The following is a 26885-nucleotide window of genomic DNA, read 5'->3' on the forward strand; positions in this document are numbered from 1 at the left end:
GATTTTTTTTCAGAACCTTTTTTAGTTCGTTAGCCTGAATTTGGTTTCCAAACCTTCTGAATCACCTGGAAGAGTTCAGGAACAATCAAAGTAAAGATGTTTGACCAATGCTACACTGCTCTATGTTTGGCAAAAGTCGGTCACAACATAACTGTCACTCAGACCTACAGGCACAAACCAACCGAAAAAGGTGAGTTAAGAGGAAAGTATTATGAAACATTGACTTTTGGAGCTTTACATCATCTTATAATGTTAATCCCTCATCAAAAACATACCTGGAGAGTCGCTTTGATTCTTTCCTGCATGTTTGAGAAATCCTTTAATCTCTATGGCAACCATTCAGCTGTACAAAACATCTGGGGGGACCTAGCTCCGCCTTTGAGGACAAAGCTCCTCCTCAGAGCTGCAGTTTCCAAGCATCCGCCTCACAGCAGCTGACCCCCACTCAGCTCCTTCAGACTAGCCAGCAGCACTTGGCAAACACCTGGTGGAGCTGCACATCTGCTGAGCTGATCTCAATGCAACGTTGGTAAATAATAAAAAAATAATTAAAAAAACATTGTTAAAGGGTTAATAAAGGAGGCATGTTGTAATGACTTCCTGAAGGCGGAGTTTCAGGAAGAGCCGGAGTTTCTTAAAGAGACGCAGGCTCAATTTCAAGATGTTAAACTACAAAGTCAAAATTCTTTTAAGTCATATATGCAGCATTTTTACGACTGAAGGCAACAGCCACTTGACTGTACTATAAAATGGAAAACACACAAAACTGCCCCTTTAAGTGTTATGTGCTGTGTTGGGCTCGGACAGACCGTACGTCAGGTACGTCATGATTGTTTATTATGCTTGTTCGTACAAAGATACAAAAAAATAACAGGATATATTTATTCTTTAAACCTGTATCTCCCAGATGGTTTGAAGACGGCTAACAAGACAACGTGGAGCACGTTTCGACTTAATCATACGGCTGTAATCGACATCTTTGCAGAAGTGCTTACTGTAGGTACATTAAAGTGTCTCCACGGGGTGAAGGAGCTCAGAGCGAAGACGGATGACACTGTGATCAGTTGGGAGTTGTAGCAGGGGGGTCTGGCGGTGTGACACGGCAGCAGACGGCTACGCCCTCCGCCTCCACTTCCCCCGCGCTGCGGATCCGGCAGCCGCTGCCCTCGGGCACTGACCCGACGACGGCAGAGCCCTCGGAGACGGCGCTGCAGTCCGTCACAGTCCAGCCCGAGGGACAGGTCACCTCAACCTGCGAGAAGAAAACCAGGATACCCGGGGGGTTATAGAGACATCTGGGGGCAGGGGGAGGAGGAGAGAGGATTGATACATGTCTCCGGTTTATTAAAACACCTGCTCTTTGTCAGACGTCGTGGTTTCCAACAGACGGCACTGAAGAGACGGAGCGTGGCAGCAGACTGCGTGCGACGTGACTCCGTCCTTCACCGAGCAGCTCCTCCCGGCGCCGCGATGAGGGCGGGAGTCGGACGAGATCTCGGCTGCGGACCAACTGGTGCAGCCTGAGGAGAAATAAAAGCACTGAAAGGATGGAGCCCGTTTTCCTCCCAGAAGTCATCTTGAAAGAAAAGCCAAACAATTCGGTCTGAGATTAAAAACCATTGGAGGATGCCGTCATGACATTTGAAGCCTCCTTTTTACACCTCACACAGTTGGCATTTATCCTGCCCAGGAGTGTGTGTGTGTGTGTGTGTTTTCTCTCCCTCTCCTTTGACTGATTGCCATGGTAACATAATTGACCTAGAAGCTGCTGTGTATAGCAAATTGAATAGCTTGCACACTATGTATATGCAACAGAAGGATATCTGAGGAGCGTGTTTCACTGTGGCTCTCTCTCGTCTGGTTCACGTCGATACGGTTTGATGTGACTGTGTTACTGTGTGTTACATTCACACAGTAACTGGGGAAAAAAAAATTAAAAATCATCCTTGAACTTCCCTAGATTTTGTCTTATTGCAAACACAAACTTCAGCCAGTGTCATTAGGGTTTTATATGATTGACCAACATAAAAAAAAAAAACGTTTTCCAAATGAGATTCTTAAATGTGTGGCTTGCATTTATATTCATCTTCAGATCTGTGAGCAGCAATTTGTTGGGATTTAGGTTTGGCACCATGTCATATGAACATACTTTATTCTGAATTATTATTTTATACTCGCCATATTTTTACACTTATTCTGCTGGAAAATTAATCTCTCATAAAGTTTTGTTTTTTTTACCATTTCCTTCCCGCTAGTTGCTCTACCTTTAGCTAAATCCAACTTCCCCGTCCCTGCAGAAGAAAACTATCTCCACACGCAAGTATTATCTGTAGCTTCTTTCTCTACACATGGCATCTTGCATGCCAATCAAAAGGTTCAGTTTTGGTTTCTCCTTCTTCTGTGTCTTCTGCATGGTTTGTAGCAAACTGCAGCCGGACTTTGGACAGTTCTAATGACGCCAGCCTGCACCAACAAAGTGTTTTGCTTATTGCAACCAGTATCAGCTGATAGGCATCCCCAAAACTCAACTGTGACCCCAAATCCTCCAAAAATTGCACTGCAAAAACATAAAATCTTACCAAGTATTTTTAGTAGTTTCTAATGCAAATATTGTAACACTCGAAATAAGACAGAACTAACTTGCAAGTAACTTTTCAGCAAGAAATATGAGCTTGTTTAAAGTCAGTAATTCCTCGATATTGATGGAAAAAATGCTGGTCATAATGAAATAATCTGCCAGTACAGCGAAACATTTACCTTAATATGGGAAAAACGTCTTATTCCACTGGCAAATCTTTTAAATCATAGATTGTACTTATTCATTATTATTAAGGAATTACTGATTTAAAACAAGCTTGTATAACTTGATGAAAAGTTACTTGTAAGTTAGTAGGGCATTTGCATTGGAAACTAGACCAAAACACGTGTTTTTGTAGTAAAAGCCACGTATTGATTTTTTTTTTTCTTCCGTTCCTCAACAGTGCAGAGCTTCACTTGAGTATTTCACAGGAATTAAACTTCCAATGAACACGGCTGGGACTTCCTGTCAATGACGAACCCCTCCCCCCAAAAGAGTTTTGCTTGCTGTCACTTGGCCTCAAGAAAGGCCGGTTTGCTTGTTGCCGGTCTGCCGCTGGCTGGTCACGCTCCTTACCCGTGAGGTGGTGCTGTGGGCCCGCACACTGAGCGTCCCGCCCGGGCCCGGGGCTCGCGTGGGCGCGGCACTGCAGACCATCCACCACACAGCAGCGGGCCACCGCGAACACCCCGTTGCCTGTCAGCCCGTTGTAGGCGACGCACTCCATGCGTCCGTTGCTCTCCTGCGAGACCAAGGAGACGCGGCTTCAACCCGCTGCGCCCGCGGAGTTCCTGTCAGTTTGGGCGGCGAGTGAACTCACGGTGAGCGTTTCTCCCACACGGGCGCCGTCAGGGGCGTAGCTGCTGCAGCCCATCATTTCCTCCCCGACGCGACAGCGGCTCACGGCCGCGTCCGCGCTCGACAGGCCTGACCTTTCTGACCACACTGAGCGACACAGGAGCTCGACACCTGCACGTGGAAGTAGGACAAACCCGGTCTGAGGTGCACGTGGGGGGAGAGAAACTGTGCAAACTGTGCTGAGGTCGGGAAGTCACTAACTTGGTGTTGGGTTGTTGGCGGGAGGCATGGCTGCCACCAGGTTTGGAGTTGTGAGACGATGCGTTTCAGACAGGGACAGGAAGTTAATTGTGTTGCTAACGGAGTAATGCAGCATCACCTGCAGGACCTGCACCGGGGAGGCCATCTGATTGGCGGACAGGATCACGGCTGCTATACCTACACACACAAAAACAGACCAAAGTAGAGGTGTGCCATACAGTATACCGATAACGATACTGATACCGATACTTTCTATTTAAGATTGATATATTATCAAATGTCTGACATTTAGGTGTTTTTGTGTTTTGGTTTTGTTCTCTGTCCCAGGCTTGAACAAAAAAAATTCAAAGTTTCCATCCATTTCCTAACACCCTTGTCCCTAATGGGGTCAGGAGGGCTGCTGGTCTCCAGTTAATGTTCCGGGCAAGAGGCGGGGTCACCCTGGACAGGTCGCCAGTCTGTCGCAGGGCAACACAGAGACAGACAGGACACACAACCATGCACACACACACACACTCACACCTAGGGAGAATTTGGAGAGACCAACTAACCTGACAGATAGAGCCAGAGAACCCGGAGACGCATGCACAGGGAGAACATGAAAAACTCCATGCAGAAAGACCCCGGGCCGGGAATCGAAACCCAGGACCTTCTTGCTGCAAGGCAGCAGTGCTACCAACTACAAAATACTTTAATAACATATTAACATATATTTTTTTCTAAATAAACTGCAGAAAATATAATTTTTGAAGGTAGAGCTAAGAAACTACGGTCCAAAAATAAAATCTGAAGATGTAATCAGAAACTAAATGATCAATTTTACGGACTTGGTGTCGATATATTGATATTTTTTTGATCGATCCGCCCACCTCCAGACCAAAGTATAAAACATTATAACTCGGTTGTTTGTCATAGCGGCTGTTTGCGTCGAGGCCCACCGGCAGCGTGAGCGGCAGCCTGTGACGTTCCGCTCTGTGAGGTGAAGCAGGTGCTGCAGTCGCTGCTGGCGCTAACGATGTCATCACCGGGCGCAAACAGATCGACGCAGCGGCCGAAGTTGGTACCCCCTGCTCCTTGCGACATGAGCTGGTCCTCAGAGTTCACGGCCCCTACGGTGATGACCTGCACAGACGGAATGAGGGTCAGAGGTCGCGATCCGGCCTGTGTCTGTTCCCGTAAGTGTTCCCCTTCGACCTCGGGTTCTGAAGCGGGCGAATAGAGGCAAGCGTCTTCTCTGTAGTTCCCTGCAGCGGCGACGACGGCGGCTCCGCGGGCCACCGTCTCTCTGCATGCTGCGTTCAGTGACCGGCTGAAGCCGCCGATGAAGGGCAGCAAGACAACCGCCGCGTCCACGGGGCGCGCCAGTAAGGTCGCTCGGATAAACTCCAGCCCTGAACAGGAAGCGAAAAGACCAGCAAAGGTAAGTGCAGGTTCACTTCTGTAACTTTTTCATGTCACAACCACAAAATGCAATGTGCGTTTTATTAGGATTTTCACGTTTGATTATTTGTGGAATATTTCGCTGCAGTTACAGCAGGTTGGTCTTAACTAGGTCTGCATGTTTACAGACTGAAACTTTTACCCATTCTGTTTTGGGAAAACAGCTCCAGCTCGGTCAGATAGGATGGAGAACATTTATGTCTGGACTTGGACTGGACCATTCTAATACATGAATTAGAATGTATGTATTAATACTAATGCATTCTTATTAGTATTAAGAATGTATTAGAAAGTTTAGATCAAAGTTTAGATTTGATCTAAACATTTTTAGATCAAATCTAATTGTGAGTCTCAAGTCTTTTGTCACCTTTAGCGGGTTTCCTTTCTTGTATTTAGCTCCATCCATCATCCAATCAACTCCGACCAACTTCTCGTCAGACCGGACAGAAATCACATGTGGCGTACCCCAAGGTTCAATATTAGGACCCCACCTTTTTTATATCTAAATACTCTAGCTAGCTCAGATTTGAACAAGTAATAAGAAACCATAACTATAATGCAGATGGTACACGTCTCTACATTATAATGTGACCAGGTGACTCCGAACCCATTCAAATACTAAACAGAACAAATCAAAAAGAAGAGAAAAAATAAATGCATGTTTTATCATGGGAATGTTGTGCTAGAGGTTTTGTGCAGTTAGTCTTTCCTTTGAACATGGTGTGTTACCAAAAACAGATCACTTCTGGTCTCATCTTAGCAGCGCTCTTTCTTCCACACGCCTTTACTCCAATATTTTCTAATAAACCTATCCGACTGTATTTAGGAGGTTGAAGTAAAGGGGCTTAATACAAAAAGTATGCCACGCTTTTCAGATTTTTGAAAGTTGCAGCAAACTTTACAAAACATCCACCATTTTGCATCCATCTAGAGCGCATTGAGGTTGTCTGGTTGTAACTCAAAAATAACTTTGAAAAAAGAAAAAGAAAAAAAGAAGTTATCTTTTTAGATGCGATCTTGTCTGGTTTTAACAGTGAAGCCACCCGACCTGCCAGAGCTCCGGAGACGGTTCCTTTCCCCTGACAGTTCAGCACACGGACCAGGTTAACGCCGGCACCCCGAGCAACACCCGAATCCGATCCCGTCACGACACCGGCCAAGTGCGTGCCGTGACCGTCACACTGACTGGCCTGCGAGAAGCAGGAGAAGAAGAAGAAGGAGAAGAAGCTGAGCATGCATGGTAGCAGGGCGCAGGTCAGTGTGAAGGTTTTGTTGCCGAGCTGCTGTTGACAAACCTGCCTATGAACTCTGACCCCGTCCTCCTCAGGAACATTATTAAAGTCTGTGATGAGAACTCGTCCTTCAACCTCTCTGTGGGAGCTCTGCACGCTGCCATCCATCAGGTACACCTCGGCCATCTCTCCATCATCTGTAGAGGACGACACGCGAAGAAGGCAGGTTGCGTTACCTCAGCTGTGTATGCAGACAGACGAAGACAGAGCTGGAGGACAGACGGACGATTTAGCTCTACAGTGGACATAAATTAGTCTAGTAAGATGCTTGGTTTTTGTGATTTTTTAAATTAATTTATCTTTTTTTGTGGTATTTAAGCTGAAAACAAGGATAAATGAAAACTAAACTGAAATAATGTGGTTAAAAGTAAACACACACACACCATGTTAAATAAGAATCGCATCCAACCGTCCACCATTAAAGTGCCTCCAATTAACCCTAATTGAGCTTTTTCTGACATTTTCTTCAGTGCAAATCTATGAACTGCAGAGAACTTCCAAGACATTACTTTGATCTCATTGTCAAAAGGTATCAGTCAGGAGAAGGGCACTAAAAAATGACCAAGGAACACAGAGAAAGAAGTCATGAAGACTTCTCAACTGATCAGAAAGGCCTTAAAGAAGCTTTCTGGTCATTTAGCACATGTGGCTTTGTGGCAAAAAAAAAAAAAAAGAAAAAGAAAAGGAAAGACTTGCTAAAGTTTAACGAGACAAAAAATAATACGTGAAATCTCCCAAAAGTATGAGGGGGTTAAAAAAAACAAGGTTGAACATTTTGGCCATAATTCCAATCAAACGTTTGGCACAAAACCAACTGAATGTCACCAAAAATAAAAAATAAAAACACCAGAGGAAAGCGCCGTGATGATGGCATCATTCCCTGTGGCTGACAGCTGCAACCGTCGGCCTCAGTCAAGGTGGAGGAAATCAGACACAGCTCTACGTATCAGTGAGATGGCAGTACAAAGCCTTCAGTCGTCCTCTGGGAGGCTGAAGATGAAGAGGACCTTCATCTGTCATCACTGCGATGACCCAAAGCATGCAACCAGATACGCAACAGAACGGGCTGTTGGGTGATGTGGAGCGGACAAAGCACAGACCGGGGACGTTTTTACAAAGCTAAGTAGGTAATACTGCCAACGGATCAAAAGATGCTTCAACCAAGTATCAGCTTCAGTATGTAAATTTAATTAGTTTTAGTTTTTATGTTAAAATTATGGGACTCAAGGTTAGTGCAGAAGCCGTAGAGGCTGTTTCCTGTGAATTTACTGTACGATGGCGGCCAGTAGAGGCTAGAAAATCTTAGACCAAACATACATTGTAGAGCTATTTACCTTGGTCTGTTATTTTTGTTTTTGAGCTGGCTTTTATATCAATGGTGTGTCTGTGTGTGAGCAATTTAATATATTTAAAAGTGACTAAAAAGAGTAAATACAAGCTGCAGCTGTGGAAAGCAGTGCTAGATGGAGAGGTTGGCAGATTTATAGCTTTCAGACACACTTTCAAGAAGTGCTTGGGGTGTCCTTCCACTATCCTGACTGAAAAAAAAAAAACATGTCTTTTTTTTTTTTTTAAACTACTCTCTCCACCTGACAATAAAACTCATGAGACAGTCAGGGGGATTTTAAAGCTGTTATTTTGTAAACCTGTCACCTTCTGCATTGTTTACTTGCTGAGCAGACGATGTGGCTGATGTTTGAAATGTCAGCAGTGTTTTCCTGTGAGATGCAGTGTGTGTGTGCGCGCCCGTGGGGGTGGGGGAGGCGTGTGTGTGGGTGGGGGTGTGTGTGCATTGCAGGGGGACGACACACTGATCACAATCTCATAAGCTCGTATGAAACATCTGCGCGTGGCCACCTGCGGTCCAGGGTCACCATGGTGATAAGAAATGCCAAGCCAATACGTGGGTAATTTAATTTGGATGAACTGAAAAGCTCTTCTGAACGTGTGTGGTTATTACCTTTTCAGTCACCGTAACGCCTGCAGAAAGTTTGAAGCCGTCACACAAACACAGACACCAAAAAAAAAAGTGCTTTATGTTATCACCAATGTGTTAAAAATGGGTTTGAAGTAGAAACGTGTCTCTCTGGCGTTATAACAGAAAGCAGCAGTTAAGTTGAAGAAAAACGAGAGAAACTGGGAAAATATCGTGAAAATAAGCAAAGCTATAAATGGTGGATGCAGACGGAGACTCACTCGGAGGCAGGTACGTTGCGTTTACTGAGACGCCACCGTGAGGCTGCAGTAATCGCTGCAGGTTCCAGGGGGCGCTCTGGGCAAAGATGGACGAATCTTCCTCTACGTATTGGACATGAGGAAGCTTCAATGCCTGACAGGAGAACGACCAGAAGAAGGCAAAGAAAAAAAACAAATCAGTGCACTTGAGTGATCATATTTTATCAAATGTTTCAAATAACTTAGAGACGCCGGCGATAAAAGTAATTTAATTAAAGAATAAACATGGCTGTCCTGCTTTTGGATTATTTTTGTAGAAAATATTAAGTATTTGACAGTCTACTGAACTCTCAGTGCTACTTTATTCATTTTCTGTGAGGTAAATATCCATCCATTCATTGCAGGGTCATGGTGGGGGTTTTACGTCCCGGACAGTTCGTCAGTCCATCACAGGTAAAGTAAATATATTTAAGGTAATTTTTTTCTTCTTCTTTTGTAAATTGTAGTTTTTTTTTGTTTTTTTTGTGATGGGAAGGTTTAAGGCTCCCAAGATCCCAACGCGCTCTGTTCTCCTTAAAAGGTAACCAGAGGTTAAGCTCTTCCATGACCAGACCAGGTGCACTTGAGTAACCATGACAACGAGACAGGTCAGCTGGTTATAGAAACACCGGGACCTCCGAGGGCTTTTCAGACCGAAAGTGAAACAGAATCCACCGAGCTGCGCTATTTATTTACATTTCTGAACAGAGTAGTTGACTGAACTTTGACCCAGGCCTGCTGTGAAGCACCTTGTTTATTTTTTATCGTATTATTATTATTATTATTATCTTGTTTGTTTTATATTTTTACTATTGATCTTCTTATGTGTCTGGAATAAATATTTGATTGATTGACATATAATCTTGTCGCCATTGGGACCAATGTCATAACTGACTGGACAACTTTACTTTCCAGTCTGCTAGGAAATAAAAACTATTATTTACTATGAGGTACATAATAGTTTTCCTAGACCTCAGAGATGGACCAAGACAAAAATATAATTTTTTTAAATTTATGTTTAAACAACTCCTGTTTAAAAAAAAAACAATATGAAAGGGGTTTCGAGGGTTTTACCATGAAGACCTCTGGTGGTTATTTACACTAAAGATCAAGCTAGCTGCTATTTGCCAATGACCTGCACTGTGAAACATAAACCCATAAACGTTAAGCAGCAATTGTAACTTATATGGGTGAAAGTAATTAAAATAGTTATTTTCTTATTTGCTCCTATTTTTGTACCAGACGTTTAATCTGGACGGATGTTTTAAGCACTTTCTGCTTTACGCTGGGTGTTTCATATGAAAGGTCATGATAAAACCGTGATCTACAATGTTGTTTTTTTTTTTGTTTATAACTTCACTGCAAATGTCACAGAGGCTGGACGGATTCTGACACTGCTATAGGAAGGACGCATGGATGGACAGAAGGATCGATATTTTAGTCAAGCAGAGATTATCTTCACTATTATAGGAGCCTTCTCCATTGAAATAAAATACTTCTGTAATTTCCTTCATTAAGTGAACGGCGGTAAGAGTGATGATTCAGAAATCAACCCTAGTTGTCAGTTTAAAGTACAGAACTGTGGAAATGAAAGGTTAACACCAGCATTATGATGCTGTAAATCACAGCTTCTCACCAGGTGTAATTCTGGTAAAACACGTTTTCCTCATAAAATCTACATGCTTGCTGCCAAAACTGCTGCCGTTAAGGTTCCCACACTTAAAACATTTGCAGTTTTTTGTGATCTGATGCATTTTTTGGGGTTGTTGTTGTTAGCATCAGCTGACTCTCATTTTTGCAGTTGTAACAAGATAATCCATGCAATTTTACCCTTTTTTAGGTGCCTTTTTGTTGATTTTTACTTGTGTGCATCAACCTCTCATAATGAACTTCAGACAATTGGCATCAGACAGTGCTGATTTTAAAAGGTTATTGCTGTTAGGTAAAGTATTTATTTACCAGGTGAAGTACATCGCGGCTCATTTTGACCAGAAAGCCCTGCAGAACTCCAGAGTAGGTCTGCAGGACCTCCAGCGGGTTTCCTCTCCGGGCGGCTCTGGCTCTCAGCCTCCTGACGGTCCTCTGGACCTGAGACTCGTGCGTCCCTTGGTGCAGGACGACCAGGTACTGACCGGGCATGCGCCAAGCCGCCTGCAGGGCAACGCAGGTGAGAATAATAATAATAATGATGATGATAATAATAAGATGACGATGACGATGATGTCTACATGAATCCGCTGCAATTTTTCTTTGAAGATGACTTGGTGTCACTGACAGATGACTGACTTCTGGCTGACGCTGCGCCGCCAGCGCGCCTTTACCTTGTTGCACTTGAGGAACTCTGCGGCTGGCTCTCCTCCAGTTCCAGGCTGAAGCCCGTCGTCGTCGTCGCGGATCCGCTCCAGGACCGTGTCGTCGTCCTCAGCGCGGTCCTGCGCGCACACCGCCGTACATGATGCGCACAGACACAGCGCCCAGCCGATCCATCCAGAAACGGGACGCATTCTGCACACCTCGTTTTCTTCTTTCTTTTCTTTCTTTCTTTATTTTTTTAATATATATAAATTTTAAATCCTCGGATTAAATATTTAAAAGGAAATCCCCGATGAGAGTTTTTATTTCAGTCTGACTTCTGCAGATGTTGTCGGTGTGCCGCCATCCCCGGGGGCTGCTGCGCGTCCTGCGTGCCACACAGTCTGATGACAACCTCCAACCATCTGCTCTGATTTAAAAAAAATATATATATATATATCGAAGAATTGATTCTTATCATTTAAGGCGGGGACTGGTGACGTCCCCGCGGCTCACGCCACCTCTTTTGTATCGAATGATTGTCCTCCGTTAAAAGCAGCTCTTTCTGTGGAGGGGTCATGTTTCACGCTCCTCTGTGATTGCTGCGTGTCAATCAAAGGGAGAAGAACTTCCTCCCAGGGATTGGTTGATGCTGCTTTAAGGCGAACAGCGTGTTGCTGCAAAAGTTTTCTCATGTCGTTGATTTGTATTATTGTCTATTGAGGAAAAGGTAATAGACTTATTCAATTTGATTTTATGTGCTAGGTGAACAAAGAGCACTGCACATGTTTCAAGTGGAAGGAAAGTCATACGTGTTACGACATATTTTGCAAAGAAAAATCTTAAAAGTGTGACGTGCCTTTGTTTGAACCCCTGCTTTACTCTGATGTCCCTAAATAAAGCTGCAGCATTGGCATCACGACCACCGACTAGGAGGTTAGAATATCCAGCAATATCCCCAAGATTTGGACACTGACCTCTAGCGGTCCAAAAGCTGCAAATCTGCTAAGAATCCCACCCAGCAAATCCCAGCACAAAGCCCTGAACTTGCTGGAGGGAGTAGATGTGTCGCTTTTAACCTGAATGCACATTGGAGTCTCTTTTGGGATTGTTTTATTTTTAATATACATGAGACTTTTATTCCTCTTTTTAAAGTCAGAATGGAAAAAACTAGAAACATACCAACAGAATCTGCTTTCGCGACGTTGCTTCAGTTATTGTTGGACTCTCATGTGATTTCAAGAATTTTATGTCGAATGCATTCATTTCTCTGCTCTGGCGTTTCCACTACGTTGATTTATTTTACATTTTAAGCATGGCATTTCCATTTCACATATTTTGACCGGTAAGCCCTACTTGAGCTCATAGACAAGTTGCTTTTGCTCGAAACCTTCAGCTGGGCACCGAGGTTTGTGTTTACTTCCTTATGCTCTGATTAGCAGATTTCTTTCGATTTCTTTAAAAGCAAATATTAAATAGATCGAAAGCTCTTATGAAAGTTGTTGGTGTCAGGGGAAAAAATGGAGTTATACATAGGTTGGATTTCATGCACAGCTGTCAAATAATTTACATCTAGAAAAGGGGAAACTCCCCACCTTGACCACTTTGAATTTAATATTAAAATATTGCCCACTTTTGTATTACAATTCAGGGCTGAAAGAATTGCGGTTCTTTTTTTTTTTTTTTCAAAATCCAGATTTGTGTGTTTAACAATGATGGACATGGAGAACAAATATGCTTTTCAAACATGTGTATTATTATTATTTGTATTTTACCACTGGAGAATTGTAGGAACTTGTTTTATTTGAAGCATCAATGAATCAAAAAAAAAAAAAAAAAAAAAAAAAAAACAGTTTTGGGAAATTTATTTAAAAAAAAAACACACACACACAGTTCTTCAGGTGGAAAAATAATAATAACACAAATCCTTCTTTTTCACTGTTAACAGCGCCATCTGCTGGGGCTACCGTGTAAAAACACGTTCGTTAAATCATTTCCCATGACAACAGAACCGACCCACGTAGGATAATTTCCTTTCAATAGCAGCACAAGACGTGTTCTGTTAGATATATTACATATTTGCGTTGCTGGTTCTGTCATTCGGCTTCAGTCCTGAGTTGCTTTTGCTTTTGACCCAGTGAAGTTTGCTCGGTCCGCTCTCCTTCAGACCAGATGCAGCGTGGGACAGCTGCGGCTCTCATTCATCTGCACACCGTCCGACCTTTGGCCGCAGGAACCCGGCCGACACGCAGCGTGCCTGAAAACAAAAGCGAATAGTGGCGGTGGGAGGAGGAGGGACAGGAATAGAAGCTTCATCACACTGTCCCCGTTTATTTTATTTTATTTTATTTTTAACTCTGAAGAGGAGATTTGCTGAGCCGGCATGTCTTTATCGAGCAGCCCAGTAATTACAGACCCACTCAGGCAGCAGGAGGCGCGTGAGAGCCTCGTTTCTGGCTCGAGCGCTTTAATCAAGAGATCGTTAACGGCCCTCTGCTCTCGCGCCACCAGCAAATTCAATCCTCCTCGGTCACAAATGTCGTGGCGCTATCTCTCCTGTTCCCCTCATTCCACTCTTGAGAACCGCTTTCTAGCAAAAAAAAAAAATAGAAGACGAACGTCTGCGTAGATATGATCGGTTATGAAATCTTTTATCTTTTTTCTTTGTAAATTTAGCTACTTTTCAACAAGGCCTGAGCAGAAAGGAGAGCTAACGACATTCTCCTTATTTGCCCAAAGATGGTTGCTGAGGCTATGCTAAACCATGTTTAATTGCGCAGTGTACTTTTTTTTTCCATGTTAAATGTAAGGCATTAAGTTTGCGTAATATTTCGGGCTCGTTTGAAGAAAACTGGATAAAAAATATTTCATCTATTCTAAAAAATAAAAGCAGGATCTAGCAGATATTTGAGCACCAAGGTGTACTTTAGCGTATAAGTCAAAGAGTATTTACCGTGAAAATAAGGAAAGCAGAAAACGTGGGGAAAAAATATAACTTTGTGTTGTAGCTAACATTTTAGTAACCAGAATTTTATTGTAAATGTCATGGTTTTGTCCATGATGTGGGGCCACACAAAATCAGTTCAGGGGCTGCAAATGGCCCCGGGGCCTTTCTTTGAACACCCTGGCTCTAGCTTGTAAATCAGAGTGCTGCTTTCAGGATGCATTATGTTGCTTATTTGTATTTTGGAACCACGTCTCCCTGAAAACCTAACCATAACCTATAGGTCGTAAAGAGATGACGTCACATCGGGTCGTTTCTATTTTCCTCGCAGCAGAACCTGGAGAAACTGAAACACACACCCGGAAGTAGTCCAGTCAGATTTATTTATCAACCCTGATCAACTCGATTAAGCTGTCCCACGGTTCTCTTTGTTTTTCCTTACGTCTAATTTTCTCACAAAGTTTTCCTTCAGCATCACTGAAACTTTGTTGGGTTTCCCCCCCCCCCCCCCTTCCTTCGTGTCTACTTTAGTTCAGGAACGATTCAAAGTGAGGAGCCGTCCGACAGTTTGCGCCAGACGTGACGGCCTCTAACTCCTTCCCACAGAACGACCTTCAGGCTGGTCCAGGCAGCTGTTGTGCTGAGACTCCGTCTGTCAACAGAGCTGGGAACGAGACGGTTCCGTCTGGTCTCAGTTAACCAGTCAGAGTCCGACTCGCTTCAATGAGACCCAATACGACTCGGGTCAAAGCGAGGAGTTTGATTTTCTGATTGGGTTGCATTCTGGGATGGGAAGTCGATCGACCCGAAAGGTTTTTTTCCACCCCGGGTTTCGACCGTCCTTCCTTTATCCTCTACACGTGTCCTTAAATTAAGACGAGTCAAAGAAATCAAATAGAAAGAGATGATGAAGCCTCTGATCAACTAACAATACCGTTTCTCTGGAATCTAACACAAAACACAAGGGAATTTGTTAGGTTTTTTTTCCTTTTTTGTAACAATACGTCTACGTAATACAGTTTATACTGTTGGTAAACTTATTTCCCCTTAAGTCAGGGGTGTCAAACTCCAGTCCTCAAGGGCCGCTGTCCTGCAACTTTTAGATGTGCCTCTGCTGCACCACACCTGAATAGAATAATTAGGTCATTAGGAAGACTCTGGAGAACTGATCTAATTAAGCCATTTCATTCCAGTGTTTTGTACCTGTGGCACATCTAAAAACTGCAGGACTGCGGCCCTTGAGAACCGGAGTTTGACATCTGCGCCTAAAGTGATGCCACATATGTGAGGTAAATGTTGTGAGTTGACCATGCGTTGGCCTGTCAAGGTGACAAATTTTGCTGGACGATAAATTGTTCCAGAGGTTATTGTGGTAAACGATAATATTGTTGTTTGAGACCTTTTTTTTTTCTCCGAAGAGTTTTTGCGGCACTAGTGGCTAGTATTTTTTAGGCGACAGTAGGCAAACAGGAAAGAGGGCGAGGAGAGGGGGGAGAACATGCGGCAAAGGTCACCGGGACCCGAACCTGAGGACTAAGGCGTCCAAACGTGGGGCGTGCTAACCCCCTGCGCCACCACAGCACGCCCCTTGAGACCATTTTTAAGTAAAATTATGGTAATGGCAAAATAATAATGCAAGAGCACATTGTAAAAGATCAGCAAATTTTAAATCTTAATGGACATTTAACACTAGACCTGGAAGACATTTTAAATATCCAAAATAAATAAACAAAACAATAAATAAAATGAATTCTGAAGTCTTTGTAAACAAAATTGTCCTTCAATTGACGGCTAGTTGAGACCAAAACACCAAACTGAAGACTTTCATCATCCAGTCTTTGGTAGAAAGAGAGAGAGAGAAAAAGAGATAAACCATAAGTCATGCCAGTAGAGATATTTGAGTTTGTTTTAATTTATCATGTGATTAATTGATTTATTGATTATTGTGACCTCCAGCCCAATGAAACCTTGTGGAATCAGTTTGGGCGCACCCTTTGCACCAGACTGACCACCACAAGCACACTTTGCTGACCTGCAGCAAACACTGGTTAAGCAGTAGGATGTCATCCCACATCAGTGTGTGACCAAGGAGGATGAATACATTTCTTAAAATGCCAAAATGAAAGGTTTAGTTTGCTTTCATTTGCGTTTAGTTTTGCATCTCAACCCTAATTTTTCAGAATGCGTAAACTGGTGCGCCTACTAATTGGAGATTCTTGGTTTTATTAGCTACTGGCTATAAATTGCTGCTCAATTTGTAATTTAAGTGTCAAAATTGTAATTCTGAAAACAAATTACATTTTGTAACATTTAATGATTCTCCTTAAAGGATATAATTACACGGCTCCCACATTGAGGAATATATCTCATGTTCAAATATGTGAGACTGAAGGTTTTTATGTCATCAGGCTGATGCTTAAATATTATTTTGCAGCCTAACGGAGTGGAGACCCGTCCTCCGCTCTCCCCTGGAACTCTGCTGCTGTCACCGCGTTCAGACCGGCTGATGGGCTCTCAGCAGACGGAGCACAGGGAATAGGTAAGACCCAGATAACTGGCACCATGCTGTGTGTGTGTGAGTGTGTGAGTGTGTTAAGACAGCACCTCTCATCTCTGGCAGAGCCCATCAGATCCTCCAGGCTTTCCTTCTGAATCACGGGCGTCACGACGATCTGACGAACACACGCCTTTGTTTACAAAACCTCACTCTAGTACATCCTGCATGTCAAAAACTCAGAGTTTTCTTCAGGCAGAGGTGGTGCGAATACCCCAAAAAAGTAGCAGCGCTACTTCAATGTGTTTTTTTTTTTTTTTTTACTCTAGTGAAAGTAAACATATCCATTCAAGAAATTACTCAAGTAGGAGTAAAAAAACAAAACAAAAGAAAAACAACCAAAAGCTACTCAAGTATTGACCAGAATATCAGTCCTTTAATATTAAAAAATGACATCATCAGATGGACCAAAACATAAAGTCAAGTATGTGGAAACATTGATAATTAGATCTATTTTTAAGTAGCATAATTACAAAAAAGGGAACTTTTTTTTTCCGAATCTTAGTCAAACTTGTGGGTAACGCTTTACAATAAGCCTCCTCTATAGATTGCTAATAAATAGTTTATACATATGTTATTAAATAATCTATAAGCCTTTTCTAAATCACTAATAACTGTTTATTGGGCATTAAATAAAGACGAGTAGGAGACTATGTGCTAAAATATTACATTTACAATTGCTGATTGTACTTACAAGTTAGTCTGAAATGTTTAGTATAAAAACTATAGATCAAACGCAGGTGAACAGATTTGGCTCACTATTTGGCAAGAATTTTGTCTCCTTCTTACCCTTAACTGATGTGTAACAAAAGTCATTAATGATTTGTAAAGTGTTTAGAGATGAATCAATAACATATCAGGGAGCATTAATGTAAAGTGGGACCTATTTATGGATCTTTAACAGAAACTGCAGGTGTGTGTTTGTGTCTGGTGGGTTTTTGGTTAGAACAAGCTCACTCTTCACTCAGTGAAGTTACTTATTGTGGGCAGAGAATCCAAGAATTTCATGTAAGAGCAGCAATGTTTCATAATAAAATTACTCAAGTAAAAGTAAAAAGCACAGCGTAGTAAAAATACTCCTAGAAGTCCCCCCCCCCCCCCCCCAAAAAAAAAAGTTACTAAAGCAAAAGTAATTGAGTAAATGTAACTAAGTACAACCCGACTCTGACCTTGGGATAGCACTGGCAGAGGCTCCACACTGTCCCAGCACAGACCATGGTGACCCCGACGACGCACATCGTCACGTAGACGTGCGGGCGCTCCTGCATCATGAGGAACAGGCCTACGGCAACCACAGAGAGGCCGGCCACTATGAGTCCGTACCGATACGGCTTCCCCTCCGCCATCGCTGTGAACCTCTGCTGCAGCCCTCTGCTGCGCTGACTTGAAGCATGACGGGGGGTGGAGGGGGTAAGAAAGATTGAGTGGGCTCTTTGTGTGACAGAGCTTGAAGGTGAAGGTGGAGAAACTGCAGTGGTGGTTCCACTCCGCTGCTTATTACAGCCTGCAGACACTCTGCTCAGGTCAGGTATAAAATTGCAGGTGTGCGTCTGTACCTGAAAGGTCACCTTGCTTCAGGCTGCTGTACTAAATAAAATCTCAGCTTGTGGGGGCACTGCTCAGTCGGCTGTCGGTGTTTGCTTGGTTTACGGCCATCCTCCTGTTTCCTCCTCTTCAGGGATTCCCTTCCTCTGAATAAACGGCTTTATAGCAGTCAATACCAGCCTTAGAAAGCCGCTCAGCCGTTTCTTAGCTCTAGTTTATGGTGATGTGACAACAAAACGAACAACAGGCTGCCTGCAAACTGTGAGCAATCGGCAACAATGCGCTGTTAGCATTCTGCTGTCATTGCTTTCCAGTGCAGGAGTCACATGAATTCCAACAGGTTAGGAGGATTCCCCAGTTTGGTGTCTAGAAGAGGCCAGCATCAATCTGCTGACTTGGGATCCAACAAGATGGAATGTACTAGCAAGACATAGTGAAACTATTAGCATTTGGTGTTTTATTACAACCAGTCGGTGTTTAGCTAATGTTTAGATTCCCTTTAGTGTGTCGTGTGTCTAATTTTTGCACGTCTGCTCTACTGACATCCAGACTGGCAGACGTTTAGTGTCCTGGGCCACTGAAAACACTTTGCCATCTCCCCATTTCATTCAGTCAGTAATCTCCTATGAATGATGAATCACATGATGACTAGCATGAGGTTAACAGTGGCGCCCCCAGAGGGGGGAATGGAGGTTAACAGGGGACTGTGGCCCGCTTCTTGGAAAGTGTTGGAGTCATGTTCCGGTCACAGAAAGACATACAGGGTTATCTTCTCCAAGCAAGAAATAAATGTAAAAAACAATAAATAAAAGATTTATAAAATTTAAAATATATATTTATATATTTTCTGGCTATTTGTACGCATGGCAGGTTTACATTTAAAAAATTAAAAATAGGCACACACGCAGACAAACAGCTCTGGGAAAAAATTGAAGAGTCCACTTCATTGAACCCCATTGAAAACCTCCTGGTTACTCCACCAAATATTGATTTCTGAACTCTTCCTGAGCTAAAACATTAGTATTGTTGTTTCTAAATGAGTATCAACTTGTTTTCTTTGCATTATCTGAGGTCTGAAAGCACGGCATCTTTTTTTTTTTTGTTATTCTGACCATTTCTCGTTTTCTGCAAATAAATCCTAAACTTGGAATTTCAGAGACATGTTGTCAGTAGTTCACAGAATAAGAGAACAATGTCCATTTCACTCAAACATAAACCTATAAAAAGTAAATTCAGAGAAACCGATAATTTTAAGTGGTCCCTTGTATTCATATGAATGTTTTGTATTTTCGCGATCTTCAGGTCTGAGTTTGGAGGGCCTCTTTGCCGCCACCCTGATCTTTGGCTCCCTCTGCAGATTCTCTATTAGTTTCCAGTGAACAACTCTGGTTGGTTCACTTCACAATGTTAATATCAATTCCAGTCAGCAGAAACACGTTGGTGAAATGAAAAGATTACAGCAAACCTAAATCTGTCAGGGATACGATGTTAAAATCACTTCAGGCTTAAGATGATCAGCGGCTTTGCGCTCAATTATTATGTAAAATGTGCAGCGTCCCAGAAAAGCTCAAAACGTGCTAATTGGTGCCTGGAGGGGGGAAACATGCACATCCAGTCATTTCTCTAGCATGGTTTGATTTGTGGGTTTGTTTGTTTTCTTTTTTCTTTGCTTACTGATCTCTAAATTTGGACACATTTTTAGTTATTAACAATAACTCAATATCTCCCAAGATTGTAGTCCTATAAACTAATAAATGCAAAATTTCTACCTGTAATTACTTTATTCCTTAATAGTGCAACAATAACTCCACGCTAAAGAGAATTTTGAAACGGCAACATAAACGTAATTTAACGTGTTCCTCCCGTGAAGCAGTTGGCAAACATGTAGCTGTGGATTTACTGAGGCTAGTTCCCTCTATAGCCTGTACAACACCAACTAATATACACAAATATTGAAAAAATAATAATGCCAGAAATCCTGGAAAGTATTACAAAGACATCCTTTATTTTCTTATGTAGAAACTGCCTTATCTGATGACAAAGCATATTTTCATCCCATTCTCAGTGCATGATGCCTTATACATGTGATACATTCATCTTTCAGCCTAAAAGAGGTTGTTTAAAAACATTTTTAATACAAGTGGATTATTTTTTTAAATCTCTATATAAAAATAACTAAATTTAGCTCTTTTTTGTGAATCCTACATTAGCTGGGAGGCTGCACACAGGAGAATCTGTCCAGGCCTTCGGGTTAATGGGTGAGCTAAGAATGGAGTCCTCTGATGTAGTGGCAAGATGCAACCCACTTCCTGTACACTTCCCCTTTAAAATGGGCCAGGGCTTTTATTTCATCCATCCATCCATTTTCTTACACTTTTGTCCTTAGTGGGGTCGGGAGGTGCTGGTGCCCATCTCCAGCTAACGTTCCGGGCGAGAGGCGGGGTCACCCTGGACGGGTCGCCAGTCTGTCGCAGGGCAACACAGAAACAGACAGGACACACAACCATGCACACACACACACACACACACTCACACCTAGGGAGAATTTAGAGAGACCAATTAACCTGACAGTCATGTTTTTGGACTGTGGGAGGAAGCCAGAGAACCCGGAGAGAACCCACGCATGCAAAGGGAGAACATGCAAACTCCATGCAGAAAGACCCCGGGCCGGGAATCGAACCCAGGACCTTCTTGCTGCAAGGCAACAGTGCTACCAACCTAGGGCAGCCTAGGGCTTTTATTTCCAACACAGAATTAGTTTAAGGTTATTGCACTTTTTTATGCTCCCTTCTTACACTGATTTTGTTTGATTTTTTTGCCTGAAATATACAGGAAATACCTTATATCTTAAAATGAGTTTTTCATATATCGCTTTGAACCTCTTGATTCTGCTGTTACACCTGACAACAAAGGTAGTTTTTCTATTCTATTCTTCTGGAAAGTATTAATCATCCTTTCTTTTCTTTCCCCCCCCCCCCCCGTTTCTCAAAAATCCTGGCATTTTATCAAGAGTTTGGACGCTTTTCAGACCAGGCCAGAGTGAAGCAGCCAAGGGGAAGAAAAAAGAAAAAAACAAATAAATGGATAGCTGCATAAAATAAACGACATGGCGGCAGATTGAGACAACACTGCATATGGGTTGCAGGCTCTAGTGAATTAAAAACAAGATATGTGCTTTAACATAGGTATGCTGCAGATATATGAAACTGAAGTTTCTCGTGTTTAAACGTAAAGACAAGGCGACAGATCTCACACCAGCATTTCCTGACAACAGTTGAACTTCCATTCCTGTCTCTGTGACGGCCCAACCGTCCACGGGAAGCCTGAGCTAAAAAGTCGAGTCTCGATTGGTCGACTTCAAGGCACGGAGGAGGTTTGCTGCTGTGAGTTCAGACAAAGCTCTTCGCTTAGAAGAACAGTAGGCACCGGAGGAGTGTAGGAAGTCCAACCCAGTTTTAAACTTGCTGGCTGCCATCTTGATTTGCACATGCAGTGTGTTCAGGAAGTTGCCGATCGTCGAGCTCGTAGTCCGGCTGTTCGCCGGGCTCCTGGTTCGCCTCCTGGTTTATGTGCTGGCTCTTCATCACCGTGTCGTACGACGGCGGCGGCTCCATGGTCCAGGGCGGCGGGGTGGACGGCAGGGACGGTTCGGGCTCCGGCGAAGTGCTGACGGCGTTCGTCGACATTTCCCGGCGGATTCGGTCCAGCCTCCTGATGGGAACACGCCAGAGACTCGGTGAGGACTTCCTGTTTTAATCTGAAACAGAAACTTCCTGAATACTTCCGGAACGCCTAACATGCAAGTACAGTACAAGCGCCCGCTACAAATCTGGTTTCCCTGTTAATGCAGATGGACACTGAATTTTTTTCTGAGTTTTCATTTCATAGGATTTGAATTGTAAATAAGGCCACCAACAAGTTTTGGGACGCACCTTTTCAATAAAATATTGATTTTAGAAAATACTGTAGAAAGCTGCATGTCCTGTTCTTATTCAGGAAAATAAACAAGAAAATAGGAAGCAATTTACTAAAAAAAAAAAAAAAAAAAAGTGGGAAAGTCAAAAGTCTGAGATCCTTTTTGTGCTTTAAATCTACAATAATGTTATATAGATTCTTGATTTTTGACCAAAGCAAAACAGGATATGTTGCTTGTTTTATTGAAATATTGTGATTGTGATTTTTGTGGCTCGTGAGTGCTTTCAGTTTGATGATGTCTGGCACGCAGTGGGAATAGTTGGGACACCGCCGACTTATGCAATTAAAGACAACACAGATCACGTACTAAATGAGTCACATGAAATAAAAACAGCTCTAAACGTCTCCCATCTCACAACTGATGGAGGAATCATTTAGTCATTTAGAGCCTCCAAACAATGCCTCCAAACAATGCCTCCAAACAAAATGTTGTTGAAAATGTAAAAAAAAAAAGAAAAAAGATGAATTTACCAACAACCAAAAAAAAAAAAACCCCACATGGCTGGAAAAATTTTAGACAGAGCTATTTAGTCTATGTATTTACGGCAAGTGGCTTACGGGTGTTTTGTGTTTGGAAGAAATCAGACGTTTTCCAAACATCTGCTTACACGGATCCACACTCACCACACCCAGACACCTGATGTCACCAAACTATGTTCTATGAAACGATAGAATCTATATTTTCCAAAGGTCTGATGACATCACGATAGGCTGATGTCTGGCCGCTCTCGGTGCTGAGATGGAGGTAGAACGAGAGCTGGAGAGAGAGAGAGAGAGAGCGATGGACTGACTGAGTCGGATCCACTGAGATCAAAGTCCAGCTTTGCTTCTGTTTGCCGTTTTGTTTTATTTTTGGAAGGCGACATTCAGAACCGCAGGTCGTGACCCTTATTAAGCGGCGACCCAACAAGACTCCAACAGTGAGGCGTCATCCGTTTTCTGAGCGCTCTGGACCTGTTGGACCTCAAAGATCCTCCTGTGGGCAGGTGAGCCAAATGCAGACAAAATCCTGGAGTAGTGAACGTACATTTAAAGCTAAATCCTTCATCTGGTCATCAGATTTCATTTAGTTTTCAAAAAGTGTAAGTTTTGCTTATTTGCGTAATTTATCATTGAAATGTTTTAATTAATGGGATTAGTTAGAACATTTTTGGATTCAATTTGTGACCGGATCCAATACAGTCATTCAATTTTCAATATGAGTGCCAACATTGTGATCTGGAGCACACAGACGCTGTCTCTGCCCATTTCCTGTCTGGTGGCCGTCAATAAAGGCCAGTAGTGCTAAAAAAAAAATTATATATACATATACATGCTGTATATATGTATATATAATTCTGACAAAATTTTTTATTCTTCAGATTACGTTTTGGTATATTAGACTGATATAAATATGTTTTTTTAATACTCGCTGTTGCTTTGGCCTTATCGCTCTACGCTACGACTTCACTTCAGCAGGTTTTAGCAGCCTGCAGTAAAACTACACTGTGATGTTTATTCTGCACTAAGATAAAGACAATAGAGCGGTTTATTATATATATATATAATATTAATATTATATATAATATTAATTCTAAACAAGGTGCCATCAAAGAAAATGCAAATTAAACCAATCAGCTAGCCTACACTTTTTGGAGTTTTAACATGAATAGTTTGGTCATGCTGTCAGATATGTGAAGGTATTCGTAGAAAAGGGTTTTAGTAGTAGAAAAATTGTGTGTGTGACTATCAGGTGAAGCCGTCCAATAAAGAATACAAGGTTTCCAGTTGTGTTCATTTTAGCCAGAATGCTACAGTGTTGCTCCAGTGTCGCTACAGAGTTGCTAGCACGGGATGTCAGCTCCAGTGGACTCTACAGACTCCTGAACAGTTCATCATCATCAAGTTTATTCTGACATTATTTATTTATTATTATTATTATTTAGGACGCAGACGATATGACCATCTCCAAGAACTACCACTCCATGTCCCAGAAAGGTAGCCTGTCTGTTGTTTCCCACCATCAGTTTTCCTAATCTTTGCCATACTACGTGTCTTAGCCAATAAGCTGGGACTTTGCAATATTTTCCTGATTTTACTCAAACAAGTAAAAGGAATATTGAAACGCAGCCCAGTTTGTTCGTCTGCGGAGTCTATTGTTCTCTGTGCCGGTGGTTTCCTGTCTGTCGCTCAGCTCGTTATTTCAGAGAAGAGCGAGACGTCGCAGCTGCTGCCGTCCGGTCGGCTTTGGTCTCAAGGCAACTTTTCCAGTGAACTTCCAAAAAGTAAAATCGTCTCTGGGCGAATTCTATCCATTTTGTTCATCCCTACATGTTGCATTTTGATTCAGAGGACGCAGAGCCTTATCGTGCTGTGCAAACAGTATATGCCAACTTCTTCTGTTTTGCTTTTTGTCATTCTTACATGTTCCAGACTTATGTTTTTTTTTTTGTTTTTTTTTACATCAGTAAATACAAAATGTGTGTTATTTAAATGTTGATCTTATTTGTTGAGGGGGAACAAAACTTAACATTTATTTAAAAGTTACTACCTCTTAAGTACTGCTTCTGCCACACTTGGGAGCAAATCTGCTACCCAACGACGTCAGTCTTTGCGATAACCGGCAATAAGTCTATTAGGTTGTTTTCATTCAGTTGTAGATCATGCAAGATTTAAACTTTGACTAGGCCACTCAAAATGCATGATTTTTGAGTGGATGTTTTTGGAGCCTCTTAGAGGATCATCGTTCTGCTGCATGACCCACGTTTGGCTGACGTTGAACTTTTCTACTCGAGAACAGGATTCATGGGTTCATCACTTTGAGCCAGTGGCTCAGGTCCAGAAGCAGCAGAGAAAGCCTAGATCATCATACTGACCCCACTGTGTTTGACAGTGAGTGATATTCATGAAATGCTGAGATGCTCACCCTCCAAAAATGTCAATTTTGTCTCATTTGTCTATGGAATATTTTTCAAAATCCTTGGGGATCATCGGGTTTTTCTTGGCTAATAATAGGCAGCTATTAGTGTTCTCTTTAGTAATCACTGGCTTCTTCCTGAAATTGCCCCATTTCCTTCCAGACTGTTTTTTTCTTCTCTTTAATTGAGGGATAATGACTCTCACTGCTGTTTACTGAAATCCTAAAGCAATCGATATGGGTTTGTAACCCTTTCCAGACCGACAGATGTCAAAAACTTTATTTTTTTGTGTTTGTTTGTGCTTTTTAAATCAAATCTTAAGCTTTTATTGTTTACGCGTACTTTGTACAAGTTCTACTTAAGTGATTTCTTGACTCTACAAGTGGCTCATCACAAAATGCATTTTTCACAGCCATGTTGGTTTGCGTCGCTTTTTGTTCTTTCAAACAAAACAAAAAAACAAACAGTATTTTGTAGTCAATGGGTGACTTTTGTCTGATACTAAAACACACAAGTGATGGGGGGGGGGGGAGCTTCTTATGTTGTTTTTTTTTTAAATCAGCAAGGTTGCCATTACTCCCTTCCCCACCAGTGTAGCGGGTTGTTTCGTTGACCGGCCAATGAACGCATGCTAACTGTAACCAGGATCATTTTCTATATTAGATTTAGTTTATTTATTTTATTTTCCATTTTGTTAGATTTATTTTTTAAAGGGTTACTTAAACATTTTTTCCTCTTCCCCTTAATTTATTTAACACCAACCAGGCGAGAACAATAGTGTTCTCGCGTGGCTCTGACGTCATGTGACAGCTGCACATCAGCGTCCTAAATTGACAGCACAGTTTATATGGCTGCAAATCGCAGCTTAGGCAGGAAACGCTGCGGGACTCTGATGTGCAGGTAGGCTTCTGGTCTGTTCCCGACGAGGTTTTCAGATCTCTATTGTCTGTTTTTCAATCGTGTATGTCTGTTAACTTGCAGCCGGGTGATTACTCAACCAAACGTTGCAAGAATCACGATTAGTCAAGAGGGAACTGGTGAGTGTTTGGTAGGGAGCTAGTATGCTAGCACTAGTCTTCCAGCCTGTTGTGATTGTATATTGATTTGTTGCGTAACAATATTGGTTGCATAAGTTATATTTACTTATGAAACGTCTCCACATGTAACTGATTAATTAGGTCTGTTTATACAGGCCAGGTGCGTTGCAGATCCCTCGCGCAAGGAGTGGCTGGAGGGATCTTGACAATAGCAAGGATTGTCTGGTTTCACCGACCAGACTGGCGAGCTAAAATAAGCAGGATACCGAAACACAAGACTTATCATCTGGGAATATTCTTCCGACCTAATTGGAGGATCAGCTCAAGTCCCCATTGAAGGAAGTGGATTATTTTGGTTTTTTTCCATCATCAACAAAGACTGGTGGACGTCCTTGGTATAAGGAACTTTAACTTGTTTTTCCTTTACACTATGGACTAATGTGTATATATATTGTATATATATTGTAAATACTAAATACAACTCACCAATTTGCACCATCTTACTGTCTCTGTGCTTTACAAATTGCCATCTCCTCCAGTAGCCGAACCTAGCTAGACTTTAAGAACTGTTTGGATAAATTTTAATTCGGATTATTTAAAATCTTGTTAATCCTTGAACGCAATGTGGGTTACATAACGCTGTAACTTAAGAGGGAGAACATGCGCCACATAACTGCTGACGATAAGCAAGGTGAGCATGTTGGGGAGCTGGGATACTGTGCTCATGTGAATGAATTCACACAATTCCTTCACATTTTTACAAGTCTGTCTCTGGGCCCAATTGTCAAAAGTCTTCAAATCAAGAACAGCATGGAGGTTTTTATAAAGTAGGATTTAAAAATAATAATAAGAATGTATTTTTTACTTATTTCTGAGCTTTCCTTTTGTTTTATCCCTCAACTCCCCCATGTTGGGAACCACCACTTCACCCCGAAACCCAAAAAATACCCCCGCTGCTGTCACTTTCAAAGAGTGTTTACCTTTGTATGGCCAGGGCCTGCTGTGGGCTGAAGCGTGTGCCAGTGGGGGGGTGCAGGAGGAAGTGTCCAGGCACTCCC

The 26885-nt window shown here is 42.3% G+C and overlaps 2 protein-coding genes and 1 long non-coding RNA gene across 4 annotated transcripts; 1 reads left to right on the plus strand and 2 right to left on the minus strand.

Annotated features, from left to right (window-relative positions):
* Window positions 1-820: 820 nt before the first annotated feature.
* Window positions 821-11087, minus strand: pcsk9 (proprotein convertase subtilisin/kexin type 9). Its single transcript, XM_014471220.2, has 12 exons — window positions 10905-11087; window positions 10543-10734; window positions 8566-8698; window positions 6373-6506; window positions 6126-6267; window positions 4832-5028; window positions 4576-4759; window positions 3638-3814; window positions 3399-3547; window positions 3155-3320; window positions 1354-1520; window positions 821-1252 (listed from the first exon to the last, which is right to left on the minus strand). The coding sequence occupies exons 1-12, from the start codon at window positions 11085-11087 to the stop codon at window positions 1061-1063; spliced, it is 2016 nt and encodes a 671-aa protein (XP_014326706.1). The 3' UTR covers window positions 821-1060.
* Window positions 11088-12825: 1738 nt separating this feature from the next.
* On the minus strand, window positions 12826-18094 carry bsnd (barttin CLCNK type accessory beta subunit). The gene is made up of 3 exons (XM_023339350.1): window positions 17543-18094; window positions 16424-16491; window positions 12826-13132 (listed from the first exon to the last, which is right to left on the minus strand). The coding sequence occupies exons 1-3, from the start codon at window positions 17717-17719 to the stop codon at window positions 13039-13041; spliced, it is 339 nt and encodes a 112-aa protein (XP_023195118.1). The 5' UTR covers window positions 17720-18094; the 3' UTR covers window positions 12826-13038.
* Window positions 18095-21975: 3881 nt separating this feature from the next.
* On the plus strand, window positions 21976-26327 carry LOC111609776. Of its 2 annotated transcripts, XR_002753321.1 has the most exons (3): window positions 21976-22879; window positions 23819-25690; window positions 25772-26327. It is a non-coding gene; the product is annotated as an uncharacterized LOC111609776 (long non-coding RNA). The 2 variants fall into 2 exon arrangements; XR_002753320.1 differs by having other exon boundaries at window positions 21976-25690.
* The last annotated feature ends 558 nt before the right edge of the window (window positions 26328-26885 follow it).

Source organism: Xiphophorus maculatus, chromosome 9, assembly GCF_002775205.1.
Source record: "Xiphophorus maculatus strain JP 163 A chromosome 9, X_maculatus-5.0-male, whole genome shotgun sequence".
Lineage (NCBI taxonomy): Eukaryota > Metazoa > Chordata > Actinopteri > Cyprinodontiformes > Poeciliidae > Xiphophorus > Xiphophorus maculatus.

Bases quoted from the DNA above. Each gene is read 5' to 3' on its own strand.
- pcsk9 (XM_014471220.2), bottom strand. From the start codon at position 11,087: ATGCGTCCCGTTTCTGGATGGATCGGCTGGGCGCTGTGTCTGTGCGCA. The intron at 3,321-3,398 runs GTGAGTTCACTC...TTGGTCTCGCAG, and splicing joins GTGTGGGAGAAACGCTCACC to GAGAGCAACGGACGCATGGA. The intron at 1,253-1,353 runs GTGTTTTAATAA...TTCTTCTCGCAG, and splicing joins CGACGTCTGACAAAGAGCAG to GTTGAGGTGACCTGTCCCTC.
- bsnd (XM_023339350.1), bottom strand. From the start codon at position 17,719: ATGGCGGAGGGGAAGCCGTATCGGTACGGACTCATAGTGGCCGGCCTC. The intron at 16,492-17,542 runs GTCAGAGTCGGG...TGTGTTCGTCAG, and splicing joins TCTGCCAGTGCTATCCCAAG to ATCGTCGTGACGCCCGTGAT. The intron at 13,133-16,423 runs GTGCTGTCTTAA...TTTTGTTTTCAG, and splicing joins GGCTCTGCCAGAGATGAGAG to GCACGCTGCGTGTCGGCCGG.